Source organism: Hyla sarda, chromosome 6 (genome assembly GCF_029499605.1).
Source record: "Hyla sarda isolate aHylSar1 chromosome 6, aHylSar1.hap1, whole genome shotgun sequence".
NCBI classification, from domain to species: Eukaryota; Metazoa; Chordata; class Amphibia; order Anura; family Hylidae; genus Hyla; species Hyla sarda.
In genome coordinates this window covers 169,694,774-169,718,660 of record NC_079194.1, presented here as the reverse complement: position 1 = coordinate 169,718,660, position 23,887 = coordinate 169,694,774, and the positions used below count along the sequence as shown (strand labels likewise).

Below are 23,887 nucleotides of genomic sequence, written 5' to 3'. Positions count from 1 at the left end.
AGGAGCTGGGCTGCTGCTACAAGTAACCTGCATTCTTTTTATCTAGCGGTCATGATTTGACAACAGCATATAAAGGATTAAACTACGTGGAGCTCCTTATTACAGTAGGATCCCGGCTTTCATATTGACAACAAAGTTTCTGCGATCCCAGCACGGGAGAGTTGCACTGCCTTATTCTAGCCCTGCTATAAAAACACAGTCTAGAATAAGGACCCTTCATGACCACCATAAAATGGCTTATCGGCGGTCATTAAAAAGTTAAAGGGGTTATCCAGAATTTAAAAAACCAGAGAATATTTCCTCTAAAAAAAACTGCACCACACCTGTTGTATGTGGTATTGTAGCTCAGTCCCATTGGAATGAATGGAGCCAAGTTCTAATACCAGACAAAACACAAAAATCACTGAGTGGAACCAGGATAGAATATCAAAGAGACCAATGGGTCGGGGGTGATCACTAAAGCCATATTTTCCCAACCACTAACTATTTACACGTATCTAACTGATAATTTTTATTGAAACTAGAATTAAGACTCAGAAGTTAAAATCAGACAGTGTGCTGTGTCTTCTATTTAGACAGTATCTATTCTGGATCACTGTTCACCAGCATCAACCGCTGGAATATATATAAACATGATTGACATGAGGGACTATTGTAAGTACTGTACCACATACATTGTACTGAGGCCAGACACACTGCAGAATTAAAACCAATAACACAGCCAGTCATGTGGGCTATGGTGAAAAGAACAACATTGTGGGGTTTAAATTACCTCCCCAAATGACCTTATATCTGACATGAACCAATCCTGTGTTGTGAGAAGACCATTTATTTTTTGTTTAACCATTTATATTCTGCTGGAAGGAATGTACTTTTTATTGGTGCAATTTTTGCGATACATGTTACCTTTTTGATCATTTTTATTCCACTTTTTGGACCAAAATAAGCATTGTTGTGTTTTCTTTTTTGTGTGTGAGTGTAGTGAGAATTCAGAACATATGCATTCGTCCAGTTGTTGAGAAGCTAATGAGTTTTAGGTTAGCTAATACAGTAACCCCCCGACATGTGATGGCCCGACATATGATCAAATCGACATACGATGGCCTCTCATACGATGCTTTTATATGTCGGGGCCATCGTATTAACTGCTATCCGACAGCGCAAAATGCTTACGCTGCTGTCGGATAGCAGTTTAAGCATCCCGGACAGGTTCACTTACCTATCCCCGCTGCTCCGGGTCCACTTCGCGATCCTCCGGCGTTCTCTGCATCTTCTCCGGGGTCCGGGCCTCGCTTTCCGGCGTCGTTATTACGTCACTGCACACGCCGTCCCGCCGCCGCAATGTAATAACGTCACCAGAAAGCGAGGCACGGACACCGGAGAAGATGCGGAAAAAGCCGGAGGATCCCGAAGAAAAAGCCCGAGCAGTGGGACATCATCGGGAGCCCCTGGGACAGCATCTGGAGAAGTGAGGACGCGGTCCGGACCGGCGGGGACAGGTGAATATAACTTCCTATACTCTGCACGAATCCCTCAACATACGATGGATTCGACAAACGATGGCTCGTTTGGAACATTTTACCATCATATGTTGAGGGACCACTGTACTATAATAGGGGAAGATTTATCAAAACTTTTACAAAGGAGAAGTTGACCAGTTGCCCATAGAAACCAATCAGATCACCTCTTTAATTTTGTTTTAATTTTTTTATGAAACAAGCAATCTGGTTGCTATGGGTAACTGGTCAACTTTTCCTATGCACTGGTTTTGCTTAATCTCCCCCTATGTTTCTGCCATTGCAATATTTACTATTGTTAAAAACACAATAGGTAGCCACCCGGACATCTTTCTGGCAAAAAGAAATAACATTTTAGGGGGGTCCCTAGTTCTAAGGCTAGTGCCCTGGAAGGGCAGAAAGCCAGAGGGGTTTGTGTTTTGAAGTTTTAATACCACACACAACCTGAAGATAGGTGTGATGCTGTTCTTAAAAGAAAGTAGCTCTGTTTGTCTATTCCTGCATAACCCCTTTAATGTTATGCCTAGGTCTAAATACTTTAGTCCTGGTCTCTATGTATAATGCTTGTAAATGTGCCAGGATCTTGTATGGCTTCTTTAAACAGTGGAGAAGTCCTGTTGAATGGTGAGTTGTCCTGATTTGTTCATCCTGCTCGGTAACCGTGTGAGAGAATTGCTTGCTGTTTGAAATTTCCTGCACCATCTACTTATGGAGGAGAAAAGAAATGTTCTCTGTTCCCAGTCACATAATTAAGGAGTCTGTAAAGCCGCTGCTTTGTTTAGTGCATAATGTAGTGACGCAGCTGGTGACAAATCTTGAGCAGGTTTTTTTATGCGTGCAATTATATGACAATCTTACAGTAAACGTGTCATAAGTAAACAAACGTGAGTTCATGTTAGATGCAATCACATGTATCTGTAGTGGAACAACATACTTTATACGTGTTTACACAACACTGCTGTCCATTATGGAAGCACACATGAATGTTATAGCTTGATTCTTTGGTCAGTTTTTTGCATAGTGCCCTTAGATCACATGCAGATTCCTAAAAGGAACCAGCAGAATATTTACTGTGGCCTTGAAATTTTTAATGTAAGCATTGCTGTCATGTAAAACAACTTTGGAAATATTGCTTAGACATGCCAAAAGTGGAGATCACATGGGGCCTCACTCCTTAGGCCAGCACCACACTCCCTGGCCAGCCGGTCAGGCTTGTGGTTTTTACGGAGAGGCTTCTTTTTGGCCATAAAGCCCAAATTAGTGGAGTGCTGCAGCAATGATTGACCTTCTGGAAGTTTCTCCCAAGTGCACACAGGATCTCTGATTCCATAGTTATAGCCTGAGAGCCTTTTAGGGGCTTTTTTTGCAAACTCCAAGTGGACCTTCATGTGTCTTTTCTGCTTTCTATGCCAAAAAGCCTAGATTGGTGGAGTGTTGCAGCAATGTTTGACCTTCTGGAAGTTTCTCCAATCTACACACAGGATCTATAGAACTCAACCAGAGTAACCATTGGGTTCTTGGTCACCTGTCTTGCCTAGGCCCTTCTCCCCGATGACTTAGTTTTGTTGGGCAGCCAGCTCTAGGAAGAGTCCTGGTTGTTCTAAACTTCTTCCATTAAATAATTTGAAGGGGATGTGCTCTTAGGAACTTTCAGTGCAGCAGAACATTTTTGTTGTAACCTTCTCCAGATCTGTGCCTCTAGACAATCCTATCTCTGAGCTATACATGCAGTTCTTTCACCTTAATGAATGGCAGCCTGGTTATTGCTCTGATATGCAATGTCAGCTGTGAGGCCTTTTATATAGGCAGGAGTGTGTCTTTCTAACTCCTGTCCAATCAACTGAATTTACCACAGGTGACTCCAATCAAGGTGTAGAATCATTTTAAGGATAATTAAAAGAAATGTAAGTCCCTCAGAGCTAAATTTCAAGTGTCATAGCAAAGAGTCTGAATACTTATCTCCATGTGAAATAAAATTTTTACTTTTTAGGGTAGGGTCACACGTAGAAAATCCACAGCGGGAAATCCGCTGCTGCGAGCAGGCACCCAGGGCTACAGAGCCGCAACAGGGAGCTTGCTATAGTGACTGGCATCGGCACATCCCCAGCATGAAAAACGCTGCGGATGTGCTACTTGTGACTTTACCCTTATGGTGTATTGAGTGCAGAAGAAGGGGGGAAAACTTTTTTTTTTTTTCATAGCAAAATGGAAAAAAGGGTCTGAAGATTGCATTGTAGATGAAGATGCATTGTATGTATTTATTCAAACGGATCAGAAAATGCCACAGACTCTCTTTAAAGGAATTGATTTAAGAAATTACTAAAATCTTTTAAATACGTGTTTACCTTTTATATAATTCTAAAATTCAGTGAAAGAAGGGACATTAGTAGCATTCAAGGGACAAGGGTTTAAAGTGGATCCCTAGTGCCTAGTAGGTCCCTAGAAGCCTGTGCCGCTGGAAGTCCTGTTTACTGCTGGACTGTTCCTGTACATTACTGAGTGAATATGTACATTTTACGCATGGCTACTCACTTTAGATTCTTAGGGGAACAACATTTTTATGAATTGATGAAGCCATTACTTTTTTCTTTGCTTTCTAGGATCCACCCCCGAGAGCACTTTAAACAGAAATACGCAGTTGAGGAAGTTCAGTACACGTGTGATGTAAGTACCTATGCAAAAGTTTGTGATGCCTGTCTGTAGTGTTGGTTTTTTAGGAATTTAGATATAAGGGAGAAATTTGGTAATCCCTAATGGTCCAAAAGGTGTAGAATAAAAACCATGGACAACACATTAATATTTTTATATGTTCTATCTATTGCTGCTAAACTAAATTTATTAAATTGAACATACTGTGTAAGCCCATTTGCCACTTTATGGTGACCTTTTTGTAAGTGAATTTACTAACAGGTATAGTAAAAAGTCCACCAGCATCCCTGCAATGCACCACAGCAGCAATGGCTGCCATGCAGCACCAACACCAACTTTTCCAGTGATTAGACCCCCACTAATTTACCAGAGGTACCAGACGTGAGACTCTATATAAAATTTGGAGCAAATCAAGTCAATATTGGCCATCATTTTAATTTAAGATTTGATTGCCTTTTATTTTGTGGTATTTTAGGTTCTGAATACCAGAACCCATAAGCCCATTGAAAGAATCTTGTATATTATAGAGTTAAGGGAATTCTATGTGATGCGGTTTATATTATAAAACATTTTCTTTTTCCTTTCCTTTAGATTGAAAAAGTCTTGAGTGCAAAGAGTCCATCAGTTCTGCTCACTCTGGTAAGATAACCTCCTTAGACTAAACTGAGGTGTTGCCTCTACAATCTACTTCTATCGCAGGGTACAAAGGTCCTGTCTTCTTAGCATAGATTTGCGAACTCAGGGAATAAGGACGTGTAAGCTCATTTATGTCTAAAGCTTTTATGGTTGTGACAAAGAAAATATCATCTGTACAAAGTATCTCTATTATCTTAGAACAAAAACTCATTAGTATATTTTCTGATTATAAAATGGTTACGCAAACAAATATGTATTGGGACTAAATTATATCTCAGAAGGGTTGGATTTTAAACCGATTTTACCCACAGTAATGAACAATATCACACACATATGGCCCCCTGTTCTGGCTGAGCCAAATGTGCACATTTACAAGGAAGTCAGGAAACCTAACTGTTGTCTGAATCAAATTTATGTTATCTTGATTTAAAGGTAATTGTTATGGCTCTAAACAATATTTTTGTCAAAAAGTTAAAGGGGTACTCCGGTGAAAACCTTTTTTCTTTTAAATCAACTGGTGGCAGAAAGTTAAACATATTTGTAAATTACTTCTATTAAAAAATCTTAATCCTTCCAGTACTTATTAGCGGCTGAATGCTACAGAGTAAATTCCTTTCTTTTTGGAACACTGATGACATCACGAGCACAGTGCTCTCTGCTGACATCTCTGTCCATTTTAGCAACCATGCATAGCAGATGTATGCTAAGGGCAGCATGGTGGTTCAGTGGTTATAGCACTGCTGCCTTGCAGTGCTGGGGACTTGGGTTCAAATCCCACTAAGCAAGGACAACAATAAATAAAGCGTTATTATTATTATTATTATAATAACCTCAGCAGAAAGAAATGTGCTCGTGATGTCGTCAGAGAGCATTCCTAAAAGAAAATAATTTCCTCTGAAGTGTTCAGCAGCTAATAAGTACAGGAAGGATTAAGATTTTTTAATAGAAGTAATTTACAAATATGTTTAACTTTCTGCCACTAGTTGATTTAAAAGAAAAAAGGTTTTCACCGGAGTACCCCTTTAACAGATATAACAGATATAAAAGTATTTAAAATGCTAAATAAGTATCACCATTTCAGTTTCTTATTAAAGAAATAATAGAAATAAATGTAATTAGTATCACAGTGTTTGGAAATGTCTCAATAAATTAAATATATTCCCTATAAAACAAACAATTTCAGAGAAATATTAAGGCCCCGTTCACACTACGGAATTCTCACGGCTGAATTCCGTGAGCGGAGTGGCTGCCGCTGAAGTTACTTCGGCGCTAGGGCTGCGGGGCACTGAGCCGTCACCATTGACTGCCATGGTCCGCTTGCGGAATCCGCGCAAAGAATTAACATTTTCTTTCTTTGCGCGGAACACTTTCAGCGGCGGAAATATCCGCCGCTGAAATTCCGCAGTGTGACCCGTCCACACTGTTAAAGTTCACACCGCGGAACTCCGCCCGGAAATTCCGCGGCAATTCCGTAGTATGAACGGGGCCTAACACTTCTATTGTCAGAATCGCTGTATTTTTTTTTTTCCGTCACCTCACCTGCTATACAATATTTACAAAAAGTGATCAAAAAGTCAAATCATTCCCCAAATAGTATCAATAAACAAGCCCACAGTGCAAATAAAAAAATAAGCCCCTATAAAAATCTAAAGGGTACTTAAAAGGAATATCAGAAATTCCGCTGTGTGAATATAGCCTAATGGTTTAAGCAGCGAGTTCTCCGAGAGATAGCGGATTAAGCGGGAATAGACCAAGCTTTCCAGGAGTTTGGAGATGAAGAGGAGATTAGAAAGAGTGTGACCCTTTAACAACCTGCTTTAAGGTCAATTGAATAAGTTTGATAGAAAGCTATTTTTCCATTTGGTTTATATTTTTCAGCAATTAAGTTTATTTTAGCCGACAGCTGACTTAGCAGTGTAACAGGCTTGACTCGCTTTTCAGCTTATAGTATGCAGCAAGTATTCTTGTGATAGTTGTGGCCACACAGGTGAGCTGAGATTGGAGATTTTTTTTTTTTAATATAAATCAAACGGCTTGTGAGGGGAATCTGAATTTATTTGAAATTTTCTGAGGGAATGACTGCCAGCGAAACCCCGTATCTGTTGCTAGGCATGACTCTCTTGCTTTTTCAGCTTTTAATGAAAGCAACTCTCTGGGTGTGTGTGTGTGTGTGTGTGTGACATTCAACTGCTGCTTTCTTTAAAAAAAGAATATTCTAATAAGTAATTGCTTTCTACAGTTTATATTTGAAGTTGTTCAATTAGAATTTTGGATTGAGGCGAAGATTCTGTTGAGCTAGAACGAAAGGTCTTTGCTTCAAGTGAAGCAGTTGTTGAAAGAAGCAACTCTATCCTCTACAAAAGCCTTAATTATCAGCAAAGGTTAAAAAACTATTCCTACTAAGTTTAGGTCCTTAAAGTGAACCAATTAATATAAAAGACCTGTTCATATAGGGGCATCATTGTTAGGACACAATCACATGACTGACTATAGGTGGCTCCATCAGGAGTCTTTTTGATTGATTCTGTTGAAAATGACAGAGAAGTAGAACAGCCTGCAATACTATACGTCTGGAATTGCAGACACCATGATGGATACCCGGTGTACCCCACTATTTACAGCGGGGTCCATTGAGTGCCATTCGTTTTGTTATGTGACTGATCTGGTTGATGCATCTGACACTTTGGGTCCTGTCCTTGCAGCTTTAAAGCATTGGCAGATAGCCTTTGGCCTGTCTAAGCTGAACATCTCCGTCCTGTATGACACAATTGAATAGTCATGTACCTTTTCCCTATTTATGTAACCTATTTCCTAAATGGCCAATACAGATCCACAAACTGGCATAATGAAGATCTGGAAACCTGATTCAGAGACTTAGGAGGGGAATTTATCATTCCCTCGCACTAGCTCTGTGTGGCAAAATTGGACAATATTTTTGTGAAACCTCTGTCTTTGTTGGAAATACAATAAATGTTTTTTTGTGCAAAAACGGAGCTTGCCCTTAAAATGTTGCCACTTTGCGCTGGCGAAGAAGAACTTCTAATGAGGTATTGGTTCCACAGGGATAAAGGACATGTCCCATGTTTTAGCTAAATCTGGACAGAAATGCCAATTATCAAAGGGACTTTGAATTTTGGCACTTATTTTCGCTGCAAAGTAATCTCCAATTGCCGCCATTTAACGGAAGTAATTATGCTAGGGTTTTCCTCAGGATATTTCCTTAGTGTGAACATATCCTGGGGGTGAATTTTTAATTGTCTGTGTAAATTTCAGCCAGTCAGCAGCTCTGTAACAGGTCATGTAATTTCACACCTGACTCCACAGAAGCATGAAGTTCTGTCTTTCTAAAAAAAAAAAAAAAAAAAAAACATGCTGGTGTTGGCTGTTTAACCAAATATAAACTGAACTTGCCTCCCACGCAACCTGGATGCCTCTAGTATTGCTGTTCCTTGTCTCTTCCAAGCTCCGTTTTCTTGTGCAGAGTCTGCTCTGTCGGGACTCAACTTCCGTCAGTGATTGGCTGAGCTACACTAAGACATGTTGATCCTGTGCACCAGGAAGTGGAGCGTGGCGGAGTGACGACCTTCATGGCCAGATGACAGCAGATCTGCTTGTGTTGGTAGCCATATGAGATAGAGGTGTATGTGTGTGTATCACACCATATTGATCTACATTTGTCACTGATGAGTCTGGGAAAGATGGGTTCAGTAATGCACAAACCTTTATTCCTGTGTTGCACAATTAAAAGGCAAATTGGCTACTAAGGTCAGGTAGAGACTACTCTTGTGGTCTCTACCTGAAGACCATTTTAGCTGTTAACCAGTAACAACTAAATGTTGTGGTTTTTCAACTTGCCAGAATCGGATGGCTTAAAGTGGCGCTGTCATTTGTAACCACTTTTTTTTTTTTTTTCAAGTATTTATTTAAGTTTTGCATATAACGATAACAAACATCGCCCCATGGTGAAATAACATATACAGAAAGAACAGCACCTCCCAAAGGTCCCAGAGTACCCCAACAACCAACAATAAGGAGATAAGGTATACCAAAGGGATCCACAAGGTACACAGGAGGCCACTCCGAGGCCCTGAAAGGGACCCAGCATAGTCAAACAACCAGACACACATCCATACATACTTCCCGGCACCCTACCCTCCCCAGCCCAGACACCGACTGAGCCGTGAATTCCCCTAGCGACCTACTGAGACAGTCCAACCGGCCTATCAGCCGACTCTGCTAACAACAACCAAGGGGTCCACACCATATCAAACTTCTTAGGGCACTTACGACTAACATAAAGGGCCTGATGCAATGGAACATATTTGTTCACCAAGGCTATCCAACAAGATAGCGGAGGGGTGGACGTATGTTTCCAAGTCATAACTACCATCTTGCGGGCACAAAACAGCAGGAAACTAATCAACAACCATCTATGAGCACTAAAAATCAAGTCGTTAATAACCCCCAATAGACACACCGTAGGGCTAAATACAGAGGGGAAGTCCAGATGATCACCCAAGAATCCCATCACCTCCCTCCAGAAGGCTGCAATAACAGGACAATCCCATACAGCTTGCAGAAAGGTACCAACTTCCAAGGAACATCGAAAACAAAGGTCAGAGGGAGACAATCCAAAACGCTTAAGCTTAGCAGAGGTATAGTACAACCTAGTAGCATAGTATGAGCCCTCCACTTCCTTCCACTGACTCTCCGACAGGTCCGGGATATCAGCAACCCATTTAGAAAAGGACAAGGAAAAGGGACAGGGCCCCAATGACTGGAGAAGGGCATAGGACTGGATGAGAGGTTTAGAGAGGTCTGGGGTGCCCAAGAGAAGCTCCACCTCTGAAAAGGCCGGGGTAAACGTTAGAGAGCCAAACTGCGCCTGAACCGCATGTCGTAGCTGAAAATACTTAAACATAGCAAACCCGGGGATGCCATAACGCTCCCACATCTCCTCAAAGGACAGGAAAACCTGATCCTTCCGGAACAACTGCACGAGTACCCCAAAAACTGGCCTCCTGTAATCCATGCAGGTGAGACAAATGAAGGGTGCCCTAGGAGATACCAGAGGCAGTTGAAATTTACCAGAAATACCAGAGGCAGTTGAAAGTTGAAATTTAATCGACACCACAGACCACACTTTTGCCACAGTCAATAGAGGAGTAGGGAAGGAGGAGCTAGTGTGATACCTGTAAAGTGTATTGGTCAGAGCTTCATATGATCCCATAAGTGCACCAGCCAGGGCCGTTGCCAAGTTCGACAGATCCAGGTCGATCCACCACGCTGCATAGACCAACTGAGAGGCAAGAAAATAGTTATGCACATCAGGGGCAGCTAAGCCACCCCGCCACTTGGGGGCCTGGAGCAAGGCCCAACCGAGTCTGGGAGGCTTTCCCTGCCAATAGAAGGATCCCAGAGCACTGCCTAACGTGTTAAAATACCTCCTAAGGGGAACGACAGGGGACAGGTGAAAAAGATACAGAAACTTAGGGAGGTAAATCATTTTAAAGATATTAATCCTGCCTGCCAGGGTGAGGGGGAGGGTAGACCATGCGAGCAGTTACTCCACAGTGGAGTGCAGTAATGGCTCCAAGTTAAGAGGCATATAGTCTAGCAGGGAACCTCCACTCTCAGATATCGAAAACGAGGAACCACCTGCACCCCAGCTGGAAGAGAGGACGGCAGGGGGAACCCAGAGGAAAGCGCCATGAGGGAGGATTTAGCCCAGTTAACCTGTAGGCCTGAGATTACACCAAAGCGGGTAAGCATGTCCATAAGTGACAGTAGGGAGCCCTCCGCATCTAACATATACACCAGAGTATCATCTGCATAGAGGGAAACCTTTTCCACAATAGACCCCCTGGGAATGCCACATATATCCGGGTCCCTCTGTATGGCAGACACCGATGGCTCTATTGCTAGCGCAAATAAGAAGGGAAAAAGCGGGCACCCCTGTCTCGTCCCCCAGCACAGGGAGAATGGCGCCGAATAAGTTAGTACGGATCTGGGCCCTAGGCTTATCATACAGCAGGCGAACCTAGGCACAAAAGTGGGGGCAGAACCCAAATGCCCCCAGCACCTCCCAGAGATAGGGCCATAAGACTAAGTCAAAGGCTTTATAGATGTCCAGACTCACCACCACACCTGTGGGAAAGCCCCCATCTACCACTGCTATGTTAAGCTGCAAACGTTTCTGTAACCCTGCCTGGCATAAACCTAGTTAGGGCAGGATGATTGATGATAATGCCATACAGTCGGGTAGCCAGAACACTAGCCATAAGTTTAATATCGACATTCATAAGGGAAATAGGTCTATAGGAGCCAGGTTTAGGAAGCACAACGATGAGCGCCTCCCTCATAGAATCTGGAAGGGCTTCAGCATCGGCTATGGAGTGACACAATTTACACAGAATAGGGGCCAGACGCTCCTCATTCATCCTGTACCAATCGCCGACCATCCCATCTAAACCTGGAGTCTCCCCCCCCCCCCCAGGAAGATCCTTAATAGTCTGAGCCACCTCCTCCACAGTAAAGGGGGCATCCAATGCCTCCGCCTGAGCCCGTGTAAGTGAGGGGAGAGCCAACAGGGCAGAGTGGTCTGAGATCCCCCTAGAGGTGTAGGAAACGTCTCTTACCCCCGGAAGAAGATCCTCGGATGCCAGAGCCAGATCTATACGAGAAAACGACCTATGGGCCGCAGAGTAAAAAGAGAATGAGGACCCTGTAGGGTATTTCCACCTCCAGAGGTCAGTCAAGCCCAACGCCAGCCGCCAGGTATTGAACGCAGAAGAGCCATGGTCAACAGCCGTGGTACGGTCGAGGACTGGATCAGGAACCACGTTGAAATCACCTACAAGGAGATCAGGGTCAGAGGGAAAGGAGAGCAGTTCATTAGTTATAAGCTCCAGTACTGAAACTTGGAAGGGAGGGGCACATACACAGCAACAAGAACAAAAGAGACAGATCCCAAAGAACAGTGCAAAAGGACATACCTCCCAAATTGATCACAGGTTACCCGAGACACAACCAACGGCACGGTTTTAGTAATTAGCACAGAACCCCCCCCTAGCATAAGTGGAGTAGGTGGCATGATAACCCCTCACAATCCAGGCCTGTTTAAGGGCCAGGATCATCTGACCCGTAATGTCAGTCTCCTGCAGGCAGGTAATGTGGGGGAGATTGACGCTTAACAAAATCAAGACAAAGGGCCCTCTTAAACTTGGATTGAGCCCCCTGATATTCCAACTAACCACCTTTAGAGTCCCCACCTGGATAAAGATCGCAAATAAGAAACAGGATGGAACAACTCCTGACCAGGACTAGGGAGGATCGAGCACCGGGACCACACACACCCCACTCATCCGACACACAGACACACACAGATACAGAGACAGCACAGACAGACAATGAAGACAACAGACTTCCAACCAACAAAAACAAATCAAGGACAAGAAGGAGGTCCAGCGCAGCTTCTCACAGACTTGCGGCTCCACTGTGTCATGCAAACAACACACAGGACACACACTGAGGTGACGCGTTTCGGTCGGCATCACCCGGCCTAATCATGACGAAGGCTGGGTGCCGTTGGCCGAAATGCGTCACCTCCGTGTGTGTCCTGTGTGTTGTTTGCATGATACAGTGGAGCCGCATGTCTGTGAGAAGCTGCGCTGGACCTCCTTCTTGTCCTTGATTGCCACAAGGTGAATCTGCACCTGTCCGTGCTGCAGCTGGTCTATGCCGGGTGATCTGATCCTACTCTTCCTTTACTACTAACAAAAACAAATAAAACCAGGAAAACATACCCAAAACAAATCCCTGTCTAACACTAACTAAACCAGTGCAGACCTGTACCCCAAACCAGAATAAGTAACAGGCGAGTGTGGGAGTTACGTACAACCTCCAACCGCCACCTCCCGCCCACCCAGGAAATTCAAGTCAATAACCCCTGACCCACGAACCATGAAATCCCTAGGGGGAACTCGGACAGCTAACCCTAACAGCCTATCCACTAACCAACTAACTAATAGGGTAGGCAGTTCATCCGATACATCAGTCTGGTGGCTGCGCCGCTCTAGGCGCGGCCTCCGCCCACTGCAGCTCCTCCACAGGTAAGGTGAAGAATTTGGTGGTGCGTCAATCCACCACTCGCAACCGGGCCGGGTACAGCATGGCATAGCGATACCCCTTCGAGCTGAGTTTTGCCCTGACTTCTGTAAACTGGGTGCGGTTTTCTCAATTCCACGAAAAAGTCCGGATAGAAGGAGACCCTGCTGTCACCAAAGAGCACCTCTCCCTTGATCCTCACAGCTCTCAGAATAGCGTCTCTGTCTTTAAAGTGAAGAATCTTTGCTAAAAACGGGCGTGGAGGCCCCCCGGGCACATGAGGTCTGGCGGGAACCCTATGGGCCCTTTCCACAGAGAAGGGAGAAAAGGTATCTGCCGGTAACATCTCTCTGAGCCAGGACTCCAAGAACACCACAGGATCCGAACCCTCCGCCTTTTCCGGAAGGCCCACCAGCTGAACATTGTTACGCCTCAGTCGGTTTTCGAAGTCATCTGCTCTATCCACCACACCCCGGAGCTGCTTCTGCAGATCAGAAATTTGTTGAGGGAGAGGGCGAAAGGTGTCCTCAACCGTAGAAACCCTATTCTCCACCTCTGTAGTGCGTTCCCTCAGCTTTTGATTCTCATGGCGCAGAATGACAAATTCCTGGCGAAGCTCATCCACCTTGGAGATCATAGATGTATGACAGGAGGTTATGGTAGATAGAATCTCCGTAAAGCGCAAGTCCAGTAGCGCCACATCACATTGCATCTTATCCGGAGAGGGAAGAGGTGAAGGCACAGCACTGCCGGACGGCTCCTCAGATCTGGAAAACTGACTAAACGTTTTAGCAGCATTGGCTGCCACTTTAGTAGTTAAAGGAGTCTGGGTCACAGAGTCCCATAGGGAGCAACCACTAGCCTTAGAGAGACCGCCATCGAAAGAAGCATCATCCTCCAAAGGAGGAAGAAACACTCCAGCACTTGGATCAGCCCCTGGAGCCCCCCCATAGTTGTACACAAGATGGCAAGAGGTTCCACAGCAAGAAATGCAGCAGCAGTATGGGGCCACTCCGAAGTGCCAGAGCCTCCCACTAACAGCAGCACAGTCCAGCACAGATGGAGTTAACTGTATTAGCAGAGTCCTCACAGTAACAGCGGCATAATACAGCACAGAGGGAGTTAACAGTAGCACAGTCCAGCACAGAGCCTTCATAGTAACAGTAGCACAGTCCAGCACCACAGGGGTTAACCAAAGTAGTAGACCCCTCACAGTAACGGCAGCACAGTCCAGCACAAAGGGAGTTAACTGTAGTATCAGATCACTCACTGTAACAGCAGCACAGTCCAGCACCACAGGAATCAGGAGGGGGTTAACAGAACAGCAGTGCAGCCAGTGTGCCAACCTGCAGCCCACTACAGTTCCCAGCGAGCCAGAGGAAGTATAGGGATGCTCAAGCACAGGGACATAGGCAAGACAGTAGAGAGCAGGTACTCACAGACCCATGTAGATAAGGTGCCAGTCTTCAGCCACCCAGGGACACAGCCAGCTCAGAGAGCACCGCAGAAGCACCCCCGATTCCCTCCACTCCGCTGCAGAGGCCACTCAGGTCCGGACAAGACCTCTGCACACTCCCAGCCACAGCCCGGTCCGCTCCTCAGCAAATACCGCCACCGGCCACAGAGCAGGGTCACAAGCCGCACTGCCGGAGTCACCAGGATCCTCCGCGGCAGGAGGTACCCTCCGGTAAGCAAAACCGAGGGTCAGGGAGAAAATAATACAGGATTAGTCCCAGGGTAAGCAGGAGCTTGGCAGCAGCACATCTGCTCAGCTCCGGATGCAGGCCACGCCCCCATTTGTAACCACTTTTGATATATTGCCCAGACATGTCAATAGGTTAGATCGCATTGGATTTCAGTCCCTAGAACCAGCCCAGTGAGTTGCACGGCTCACACCCTGGCTGTCACTTTAATCCCCATCGATTGAGTCAAATGTGGCGATCAGTAAGGCAGTGGAATGGGCTACCACACACTTCACCAGCTTATACAGCTGTATAACCCACTGTAACTTGTGATCACAGTGGGTCTAAGGACTGACATCTGATGGGATTTAAACTTTTGACATGTCTGGGCAAAATGTCAAAAGGTGTTTCAAATGACAGTGACTCTTTAAGGATTTGCAATAGACACTTATGATGTGGCTTCTCATGGTCTTCTAGTGATATTAATGTTTTTCTCTACCAGAAGAGTACAGCTGGGTGTGTGATATATATCTTTCCTAATATATTACATCTAGGACAGGTTTCCGACACTTGTCAGAAATCATAGGCTCTTAATTATAAATTAAACTGTTGCCCCCCAGGCCAGGCTTGGTACACCTTATGTTTAAATCCATAGATAAGCAAAACGGATTGTTTTATTAATATAGAATGTACTACAAAGCAAATAAAGACATGGCAGCACATCCACATGCTATATGTTGATCTATTGCTTCTCAGCATGAATTCAAACTAACATGAGATAAGTACTATACAAATTAATCAATGTGTACAAGCCCAATCGCCACTGAAAGGCTACCTCATTCAAGTGGGTCCCTAACTCAAATTACTTGGCACTAAGCATCGACTGTGCTGGTATCCACAAACTTGGTGAGACGGTGACAGGTGCCACTTGGTTGGCGCTCGCTGAGAGTGGGGTAAATAACAGATAGATGGACCAAATAATAAACAATAGGGGTTTTATTTCCCTATTGCCAGACTACTACTACTGCCAGACTACTACCAGTGACGGCCATTCCTCCTATGGGCACTAGTGTAGCAGCGATTGTAGTCGCCACTCAGCGCCATGCTATTTAAGTTGCAACCCACTTAATTCAGGTGACTATGGGATTTTTAAAATTTTGGTTTCATTTGCTTAGCATTATTATGACCCCCACACACAATACTGTATAGTGCTCCCATACTGTTTATTGCCACCACTTAAATGTGAAGTGTATAACATTGATTACAATTACCATTACAACGGTACATGTTTAGGGGTGGGATATGTTAGACAGCAAGTGACCTTCCAGTTCGTAAAGCTGATGTGTTGGTAAGCAGGAAAGGCAAGGGTTTCACAAGAAACAAATTGTGATGGCTAGACAACTGGGTGTCTACCAAATGTGGTCCAAGGATGGACAGTCAGTAAACTGATGTCAAGGGTTTTGGTGTCCAAGGCTCACTGATCTGTGGGATCAGGCAGACTACTCTCTACTCCTCACACATAAGAGCTACTGTAGGACAACTTGTTGAAAATGTAATGTTGAACCCATAGGGGTCAGAGCTGCTGTGGTGGCATATAATCCATATAATCAAAAAAATCTGGAGCACAACGGCCCAGGGCACGAAATCTCTTTAAATAATACTCTCCTTAAATGTATCTTTTTTTATTGATTCTATTTTAAAATAGTAGAAATCAAGTGACACTGATGATAAAAGCAAACTGTCACTACTCAACAGTGTGTGTATGTATATAACATCTTGTCATGTCTTAATCTTATGGCAGGTTGTTTCATATTTATATTTATATCTATCTGCTTATCTTTATGCTATGTATTTGAACAGCTACTTTCCTACATTGTAGGTGAGGCGACAGCCCCAGCTCATGTTTTCTTACAGTAATAGAATAGCAAATGCTGTGGATAACAGCTACACTTGAGCCTCCTTAGCACACCTGTACAACAGACCAGCCGGCACAGCCCCGGCTACAAGCAGCAAAGTCCATACAAAAGACATGTCCAGCACCCGGTGGTCAGGTAAAAAACCTTCTTGCTCTTTATTTGTCATTTTCTCAGGATGATACAGGTACAACAAATGGTAGTCCTCTGACGCGTTTCACACAGAGATGCATGAAGCGCATCTCTGAGTGAAACGCGTCAGAGGACTACTATTTGTTGTACTTGTATTATCCTGAGAAAATGACTAATAAAGAGCAAGAAAGTTTTTTCCCTGACCACCGGGTGCTGGACATGTCTTTTGTATAGTAATAGAATAGAGTCTGAGGTATTTTATGTATATGCTCTGGCTGTTGTCAGGCCTGTCTATTGTTTAAATATTATTCTGTACAAATAAAATGAATAAAAATGCATTCAGAAACCAGGTCAAGTGCAAATAGGGAGATACATAAGCAAACGGCACCAAGTCAGATAACAAATGACTTAGAATAATAATGTTGCAATAATAATGTTATTTGCAACTAGTTTTACATAGGGCGACAGGTACTCCCACTGCCTTATGCTGATTCTCTGTCCTCTGACCTAGGATCTCGTGTGTATTCTCTGTCTCCTGTTGGAACACTTATCATAAAGGGACATCCACGCTAAATTATTGTGACTATTAGACACTTTTTATAACACATAGCTGTAGGTCAATGTAAATCTGCACTTTCAAAGGTTTAAAGGCGTTTCCAGTGTTACATAAATAAACCTTATGTTCTGTATAAACATTTTGCAGCTTTCCAAAAATTTTTATTTTTCATGATTTTCCAAATCTTGGCTTGCTGGCAGTGAATGGGAATTTTCTTGTTTGCATCCAAAGGCTGGAAACCCATCCATTATGTGTACCTGTCACTATTTGAATAAAAAAACAAAAACACGATTACTAGAACAAGCAGGGATAGAAGCATGTAGCCTCCGTAAGTCCCATAAAATTATATTATGAAACTGTCTTATTCTAATGGACATTCAGATCCTGACCACTAAAAATGTTTGATAAACTATGATATAGCAAAAGGTTTATTTATTTTTATTTTTTTAAATGATAAGCAAAAATATAATGATTTTAAATATTGAATTATAAGCAAACTGCTCTTTTAAAAAGGGTGAAAATTGAAGTTGGACTGGATTTTGTGCCAAACCAGGTTTGTTGTAACAAAGCCAGAAAACCTCTTTACTTACCATTAGTCTCTCAGCACGGCAAAAGGCTGGTCACAATTCACCGAACTCCTTAGGGGAAAGTGGAACTGTCCATTGTGCTGAAAAGCAATATTGTACAGGCATTTAGTGTCTCTGATAAACGCAGTCATGTCATTTTATTCTGTATGTAAATTAATATATGAGAGCCCATCTATTAACTAGTTTAATCATTTTTTGCTTGTATTTTTGTCATCACACGGCTCTAGATCTCACAGTGAAGGTGAGCTCTGAGTAGCAGCATCCAGACAAAGTAATATTTGTTCTTTGTCCTGTGACCTTTTCCCTTCTCTCATTCCCACCTTTGGAACAATTTGTGAAATCTGTTACTGACAAAAATGGTGCCATTTACACTCAACATTAGAAATTATGTTTTTGCATCAGGAAAAAAAAAAGCCTTTTGTGTTGGTCAGAGCATTATAAAGCATCCATAAAAGAGACTCTATAAGATGTCAAAAGCAATTATTGACCTCTAATTCAAGCCTGTAATATTTATTTGGTCAAAATGTTTCTTGCTTTATATTTTCTCTTGTTTCCTTACCTCTTACTTTGTATTCCTCTCACTTTGTACTCCTTTTACTGTATTCCCTGCTGGGCTACATTGTATACATTCAAGATGTATGTTGGCATACTGGTAGAATAGCATAACGCAACCTACCTGTGCCGGGTCCATTAAGTACAGTAGACCAAATGAAGTCTGCTAGTGACTATGTGAAGTCCATTTCTAAGAATATACTATTTTTATGCAGACGGCCACACTTTTCTACAAAACCATCATACACTTGGGTTGACCGAATGTAGTCACTAGTAGACTGTTTGTTTGATTCATTGAACTTAGTAGGCCTGGCACAAGTATGCCACAGTATATTTCAGCATTTCTTTCTGCCTGTTGACATAGGTTCTATAGTTGTTATCTCTGCCTTTTTTATTTAAATATTTAAAGTGTCTTTTCTGATTGGGTCATGCCACCTGATGTTACAGTCATACTGTCTTCCATCTGTCTCCTCATCCTCATACATTATGCAGCTTAGCATAAAGCAGGGGATAGATCAATGGCAATGTGACTGCAGGATTTGACTACCACCGAGATAAACTGCTGTATACACAAAATAACACTAGATTTTTAAATAAGACTAGAATCACAGTGGTTTATTTATTTTTGTTTTAGCAGCATAGTAAAGTTCTGGTACCAAAAGGGGACATACTAACTGAACTGTCCTAGACATTATTCTTAGAGATGGTATTTTGGCCTATGCGTGGACAATTCTGATGCTGTTTCCTTTTTTTGTTACATATATAATTAGATAAGGTTCCTTCTGGACTTCCTGTAACTTTTAAATGTGTTATTATATTAATTTTCTGTTATTGTTTTGCTATGAGTTGTCCTTTTTTTTTTTAAACCTTGTTTTTTTTCCTCTTGGCAGCGTGGGGTTAATACCGACAGCGGAAGTGTTTGCAGAGAGGCCTCCTTTGAAGGAATTAGCCAGTAAGTAAAAATGTCTATTCTGAGAGAAGACAAAGCTTGAGACTTTCTCCAAAGCAAATCTTTAATTCTACCTAACTCAGGGCAGATAAAGAATAATCGCTTCGCTTCACAATTAGAATTAGATAAGACAGCTGAGCTTCCCCTGTAAAAATATTCAAATCCTCCTGTAGACCTTTCATACAAGTGACATAAAAATAGGAAACATTAAATGGGGCATAGGAAGAAAGAGTATCTTACAATGAACCACGTTATTAGCTATATGCTTAGCTGTATTATTTTTAACAGCTCATCTACTAAAAATTAAGTATCTTTGACAGTACCAAGCATCACTTACCATGTAGTGTTCCTTTATTACAGCCTGCATTATACAGGTGGTGTCACTGTAGATGCATTACTTATCTTGTACTGATCCACAGTTACTGCCTGTTTTATACTCCAGAGCTGCATTCACTATTCTGCTGGTTAAGTCATTGTGTACATTACCTTACATATATTATACTTTTAGGTCTGCCCTTACTGTTCTGTGCAATCACTGCACACATATTACATTTCTTAGGCTTCTTTCACACTACCGTTGCTCCTGGACCAAGAATGGCCGTTAGGCTCTATTTTTTATTTTGCCTTCAATGGCTGGGACGGGGCACAATGGGCAACAACAGGTCCAGATGGATCCCATTGACTAAAGTGGGGTCCGTCGGGTGCCGTTGTTTATAGCGGGAGATAACTGGAGAAAAAGACTGCATATGCACAAATATTTCTCCTGCTATTCTCCCCTCATTTTGTAATGGCCCCTGCACTGCCAGGTCACAACGGCAGTGGGAAAGGGGTCTTATCCTGTACTAATCCAGAGTTAGATCCTGTATTATACTCCAGTGTGGTACTCGCTATTCTGCTGTAGTGTCACTGGGGGAGATTTATCAAAACCTGTTTAGAGCAAGAGTGATGCTGTTGCCCATAGCAACCAATCAGATCTCCTCTTTCATTTTTTACAGAGACCTGTGAAAAATGAAAGACGCTATCTGATTGATTGCTATGGACAACACGGCAACTTTTACTTGCACAGGTTTTGATAAATCTCCCCCACTGTGTGCATACATTACTTGTTCTGTACTGATCCCAAATGACATGCTGTATTAGCTGTACTCACTGTTCTGCAGGCGGGGTCACTATGTACATTCATCACTTGTGTTGATCCTAAATTACATCCTACTCTGTATTCCAGAATTGCATTCACGTCTAAACTGATTGTCATTGAAAACTGTCAAGAGAATTGGTTGACCGATCCTATCAGCTTAGCTGACCTCCTGTTTTGCAGGGTGGAGTTATAATTCCCTTCATTGGATTACTGTACAGTGCCTGGTCTCAATGTAAACACCACCTATGCCATGGGAAATTCAGTGAATTTTCATCTTTGCAGAATTGTACATGCTTATGATACTAGATGTGAAGCGTAATACAATGTATTTGCTTACCATCTATATCTAATATATTCATTGTCACTCCTGAAGTTGTCACAGAACTTTACCGCAGTTCTGCATGGCAAATATACCTAGCTTTGCACTCCAGCTGTACATTGGGTAATTTCTATATATCCTAACGCAATCTATCAAAAATGGTTGACCATAGAGGATATCCCTTTTAAACAAAGGAGCATTACACAGTCCTGAAACCTTGCGATTCTCATCTCTATCCCAATTTCACACTTCCCAGCAGGATCTAATCTATATTTGCTTGTGTCAAATTAAGCTAAGTTAATGTATTTCCCCCCACCCCCATCTCCTGTATTAAGATATCATCCCATTATTGTGATCTACAGCCCCGTTCCAGAGTCAATCACGGTTCCGAGCAGCAGGAGCTCTAACAATCCTTCACACATTGTCAGAATAAATACATAAAAATCAACACAAGCCGCGCACACCATCTCTGCACTGTATTGTTCAATATGTATAGCAGTGACTTGAGACCACAGTCATGTGCTGACAGTTCCATAAATATGTATTGATATGGTGGCTGTAAATAGGAAGAGTAAATTAAGAGGGAATAATACAGATGTAGACTCCTGAAATAACGGGTTTGTCTCAAGTTTGTGCCTGACGCTTTTTCCCGGCTGCTGTGAGGCTTTATTAATGGAAGCACACAGTATAGCAAACCCTATAAGCCCTGACGGCCCTGTCATCACTCAAAAAATCTGATGGTAGCAATTGATGCATTTACATTACCAACCCCAAGAATTGTTGGGGCTCCTGTTTATAGCTAACAAATATAAAGATGTAGCAGAGCTAAGTTTGTCATGATAGTTATTTGTGGTTTCCTAAAAGGACGAAACATAAACCAATCACATAATTGTGCAGAAAACAACAGTATCCTATTCAGCAGTTACATCTCTTTCTGTGAATATACATACTTACATACATGCGGTGAAAAGTGAAGGTAGGTTGTGACTCATGGAGATGTCATTTGAGGTTGCAGGCAAATTTAATATCCAGCTCTGCTACATCTGTGTTTGTTCATTTTTGTCTGTGTTGCTAACCTAACTAGGTATATTTGCCATTAAACAAAAACCTAGGTAACAAATTCAGTGTGTACTGTAAGTGATGTAACAGTGGCCATATTGGCCTTACCCAGCTTTTCTAGACTTCTGAAATACAAAACTAGTACAATTGGGACTTCTGGATTACTACACAACTAGGTAGATTTGCCCTTCAGAGTTTTGACAGCTGGATGACAGCACATTTTGGGGCTGTTATTATGACTGTATTGGATGTCACCAAGCTTTCCCGGACTTGCAGCAGCAGTTAAATGCTCAACAGAAAAGGAAGACTCAAGTGCAGAATATAATTGGTTTATCCATTTTACAGAACAACATTGCCAAAATTTGTAATTATCTTGGACAACTATTTGGCTGGAGTCTCTTCCTGAAACCCTCCTCATCATTCTCCAGCCTTACAATTATTAAGTGTGTCATTAGCCGTCATGTTTCACTCCAGGCTGCTCATGGACGTTATTCCAGGTTCTTCAGTTCTGAGTTGTTCTCCATCCAAAACCCTTCACCATCTGTGTCCTACTGTTTATCAGATCCAGAGCTTTGCCAATCACTTGCCTATCTGTAGCATTTTTATTTATTTATTTTTTCTGTCTTAGTGTTCTTTTTTTATTTTTTTATTATCCGTCTTCACAAAATGACACTTTCAGCAGGGTCTGTGTAATTTCTGCAGCAGCATAAAGGTTGTGCCCAGCTCCCTTCAGCGACATTGTTATGCGGTAATTAATGCCATCTCGGGCTCTTTGAAGCCTGACAGATTTGAGTAAATACAGTTTCAAATATTGGATCACAGCGGTGCCTGCCGTGATATTAATTTTCCCATTGTCTGCTGCTTAAACAGTCAACTCAAAGTAAGCAGAGATTTCAAACCTTAAAGTTTAAAGGGGACCTGTCACCACTTTGGGGGATTACGATGAGGCACTGTGCAGATTCTCTAGACAGCACTTTCATCTTAGATTTTACTCTATAGGGAAGATTGGAGCCCCAAAATCTTTCCCGCTGATGTTCCAGATTATGCCTTAAGTACTTCCTTTTTTCCATTTTTGTTATTTTCAAAAATATAAAAACAAAATCAAACATTAAAATTGGGAAAAACAAAACCATAAGCCACAATGGTGGACATCCAGGCCAAATGACAAGCAAGCCCACAGATGATAAACCTACATTCAACATTGAAAAAAATGATCGCAGGTACAGAAGCAATAGCTGGAAGCACCATAAACAATAGGGAAAAGGAGACAAAAAATGGCTCATATAGAGACTAAAGCATCCACTACTCCCATGGGCCAGGCCTAAAAGAACATAAACTCAATTGGCTGTCACATGAGTGGCAGCAGGGTTCTATATCCAATCCATCCATACTTTGTCGAATTTCTCAAGGCACTGCCTATTTCATATACAGTAGTCTATAAATTGGAACATAGTGGTTCACCAACTGAAGCCCAACACCAACATCAGGGTTTCCATGGACTTCCACCCCATAATGTTGATCTTTCTAGCACAAAATAATTGGACATGGAAAAATAAATGCTTATAATTTCGGAAGACTAGTGTATTTCACATCCAGTAAATAAAATTGTGGGTACAGAAGCCTAGCAAAAGGAAAATGCTGGTTTATACAGAATAGGGCAGCAGACAAGAAGGGAGAAACCCTAGGACAAGACTAGACCGCATGCAATAATGTGAGACATCCATAGTTTTTTTCAGTCTGACTGACATATAATACACCATGTGAAGAAATCTTTACTGAATTCAGACATCCAGGACACTAACTGAGGAGCAGTAGAATTTTATGGTATTTAATAGTTTTCCAAAAATTATTAATACAACCCAAAAGTGATAGCAGAAGGGAGAAACAAGCATTGAGCTTTGCTTCTATGAGACAGATTTCAAATTAATGGTACAGAACTGGTCTAAGCAATCTTGGTAAATTCGTCAGTTCAGTGACGAATGGTGCGCATGCACAATACACAGTAGAGCATATGAACAGGCAGTGAACCTGGAAGAAGAAGAAATAATGCTGACTTAGCCCGATCTAACTGCAACCTCATGTGGTCACCAAA

General features: G+C 42.4%; 1 protein-coding gene across 1 annotated transcript in view; it reads left to right on the top strand.

Moving 5' to 3' along the window:
- PEPD (peptidase D) overlaps positions 1 to 23,887 on the top strand; it is a 339,112-nt gene that overhangs the window by 26,291 nt on the left and 288,934 nt on the right. Inside the window, exons 4-6 of the mRNA XM_056525786.1 lie at positions 4,118 to 4,181; positions 4,758 to 4,805; positions 19,221 to 19,282. Of these exons, the coding sequence (XP_056381761.1) occupies positions 4,118 to 4,181; positions 4,758 to 4,805; positions 19,221 to 19,282 (174 nt within the window). The remainder of the gene's footprint in view (positions 1 to 4,117; positions 4,182 to 4,757; positions 4,806 to 19,220; positions 19,283 to 23,887) is intronic.